Here is a 2,927-nt window from a genome sequence, read left to right on the forward strand (position 1 = left end):
TAAATAATTTTGATTATAAATAGATTATTAATGAGTTTTATTGCAACAAAAATTTCAAGGTGAATAATATTTCCATATGTTAAGGTAATTTTTTTGTTTGTCCAAGACAATAAAAATCTCAGGACCCCGCCTTGAGAGATCTAGAGTAAGCTCTATTGACATTGGCGAGAGGTTATTCTCCAATTCTCCCATACAAAACAAAAGGTGAACTTCAATAATAATAATACATATAATATTATTTGAGATACCATAAATACGTAAAATATTATATTAAATGCAATAGATTTTCAATCAAAAGAAATTTACACTACTACAAAAAGCGGATTCAACATCGGTGTGTTAACATCGGTTGTTAAAAAAACCGATGTTAACATATGCGCGGTGGCATAATTGTAAATACCGTGTATACGTTAACATCGGTTTTGTGAAAAACCGATGTTAACGAAGTTCATTAACATCGGTTATTGGAGAACCGATGTTAACATTTATTAGTAACATCGGTTTTTAAATAACCGATGTTAACATATGTTTATTAACATCGGGTTTTTAGATAACCGATGTTAACCTTAACATCATTTTGTTAACATCGGGTTTTTTTAAAAACCGATGTTGAAGTTATATTTTAAAAAATATGGTGAGCCCTAAGAAGCTGGCACTCTGTGTCTTCTTCTCCATCTAAGCTTCCGCGCTGTCTTCTTTTTCTAATCTCCGTCTAGCGAAACCGTCCCTGTGTGCATCTGAGCATCGTGTTCGTCGCACTCGAGCTTCGTCACAAGTCTCTGCTTCTTCTCCTTCGCCACCATACCTAGGTATGTTTCGTCTCCTTCGTGTTGTCTTGTCCTTCTCTCTGTCTTCTTCTCCATCTAAGCTTTCTTGCTCTCTTTGTTCTCCATCTACCTTGAAGCTGTATGTTCTCCATCTAACCATCATTTTGTCTAAGGTCGAGCATCGTGTTCGTCGCACTCGAGCATCGTCAGAAGTCTGTGCTTCTTCTCCTTTGCCACCTCACGTAGGTATGTTTGGTCTAATCCAGTATAAATATTTGATTGCATTCATGTATCGCACACTTAGTGAACTAAACATGGCTAGGGTTTCTCATATTTAACTCGAGCATCGTGACAACTTTGTGCTTCTTCTCCTTAGTGAAGTTTCCCTTACCCTTATTGTGTTCTTCTAACAGTTTAAGAGTTAACGCCTATTATTGGAGTTTAACAGTTTCCCTTACCCTTATTGTGTTCTTGTAACAGTTTAAGAGTTAACGCCTATTATTGGAGTTTAACAGTTTCCCTTACCCTTATTGTGTTCTTGTAACAGTTTAAGAGTTTAAAAGTTAACGCCTCCTAGTTCCTAAAACCTTCCTTAAGATTAGAGGACCATTGGTTAAAATGAAGAGTAAAATCCTTGTCCATTGCTTTGATCCACGACCATTTTTTTTAACCGCCAAGAATAAATATATTAATAGATAAGAGTACCAGGGGTACTACATGAAACACAGGAGAAGAAACTCCTGAAAGGATACAAAAAACATGACCCCCTCGTGAGGAAACCCACAAACCCCTCCCTACAAAGCAAACTTAAACAAAAACTAAGGACATTGCTAAGGACCAGTGGTGAAAAGGAGCACAGAAATTCTTTTCCCACCCCTTGAGCCAAGTCCAAGTGAGGAAAATAGAATTATCTATCAACTTATGAATATCAAACGCCTGATTGTGAAACACCAAGTCATTTCTGGATTGCCTGATTGACTTTGTAGCAGCCAACCACCAAGTCTTCCTTCTTCTAGTAATATTCTTTCCTCCAGTTGTAGTTGAGGTGTGAAGAAAATTAGCCATGGGACTATTATGTAGAACTGTGCCTTCCTTAACCCAAGTGAAGAATTCCCACCACAGTGGCAGCACTTTATCGCAAGTGAAGAACAAATAGGATGCAGTTTCGGGTTGAGTTTGACATAGAGGGCATAGGTCATTGTCAAGCTGGATTTGTCTCCTAGCAAGATTATCCTTAGTAGGGAGTCTATCCCAGAGCAGCCTCCAAGCAAAAGACAGAACCTTAGGGGGGACTTTAAGATCCCAAAGCTGGTGAAAACCCGAATCTTGATCTTCCAAAAGCTGCTCTGCTTTAATGAGGTTGTAGGCTGATTTAGTAGAGAAGATGCCATTAGGTTTAGCTCCCCACAGCCAGGTATCTTTTAGGGTACCACAAATTCTGATAGCAGTAATAGTCTCTAAGAAAGTTGATGCTACCCCCATCTCGCTATCAAATAGATTACGTCTCCAAGAGAAATTCTATTCCCACCCATGCTCGGAAAAGTACCCCATGTCTTCAACAGAATGCAATCTTTGGGAAGAGATTTGGTATAATTCTGAGAATCGTTCTCTAAACGGTACCCCACCATCAGCCCAAGGCAGCTAGAGAGAGAGAAAAAATAGAGAAAGAGAATGATAGTAAGGGAGAAGTTCATTTATGTTCCAAATTTCAGTGACATGATTCATTCATTGATTAAATTCCAAGCAGCATGGCTAAAAGCTTTTGAGTTCTGCCCTTAATTGTTTTTTATTCTTCTGTATTTTATACTTGTTTTTTCTATAGTTCATTTCATCATCATTGTAACTATAGCTGCCCATTATAAAATAGCTTAGACAATCTAGGTCTGCTGCTTCTGAACCTTTTATTTATCCTTGAAGTAGTTTAATTTTTTTTTTTGTGTTGTAATAGTGAAGAGTGAAGACTGAAGTTGTTCTGTCAGACTCGTTGATTTTCCTTTAATTTCGACGGAAGCCTAAGCAATACACTGCCACTGAATTGCCAGTAAGAAAAATTGGTCATGAAACACACACACACACACACACACAAACCCTAATGACACACACACACACACGTATGATAGAAACACACAGACACACACTGATGACACACACACACACACA

General features: G+C 38.0%; 1 protein-coding gene across 1 annotated transcript; it reads right to left on the reverse strand.

The window, feature by feature from the left end:
- Positions 1-1,574: 1,574 nt before the first annotated feature.
- Positions 1,575-2,249, reverse strand: LOC114411097. Its single transcript, XM_028374860.1, has one exon. It carries the CDS (start codon positions 2,247-2,249, stop codon positions 1,575-1,577), a length of 675 nt encoding a protein of 224 aa, XP_028230661.1.
- Positions 2,250-2,927: the final 678 nt, after the last annotated feature.

The sequence above is a fragment of the Glycine soja genome, chromosome 5 (genome assembly GCF_004193775.1).
Source record: "Glycine soja cultivar W05 chromosome 5, ASM419377v2, whole genome shotgun sequence".
NCBI classification, from domain to species: Eukaryota; Viridiplantae; Streptophyta; class Magnoliopsida; order Fabales; family Fabaceae; genus Glycine; species Glycine soja.

Coding starts and splice junctions, on each gene's coding strand:
- LOC114411097 (XM_028374860.1), bottom strand. CDS start 2,249: ATGGGGGTAGCATCAACTTTCTTAGAGACTATTACTGCTATCAGAATT.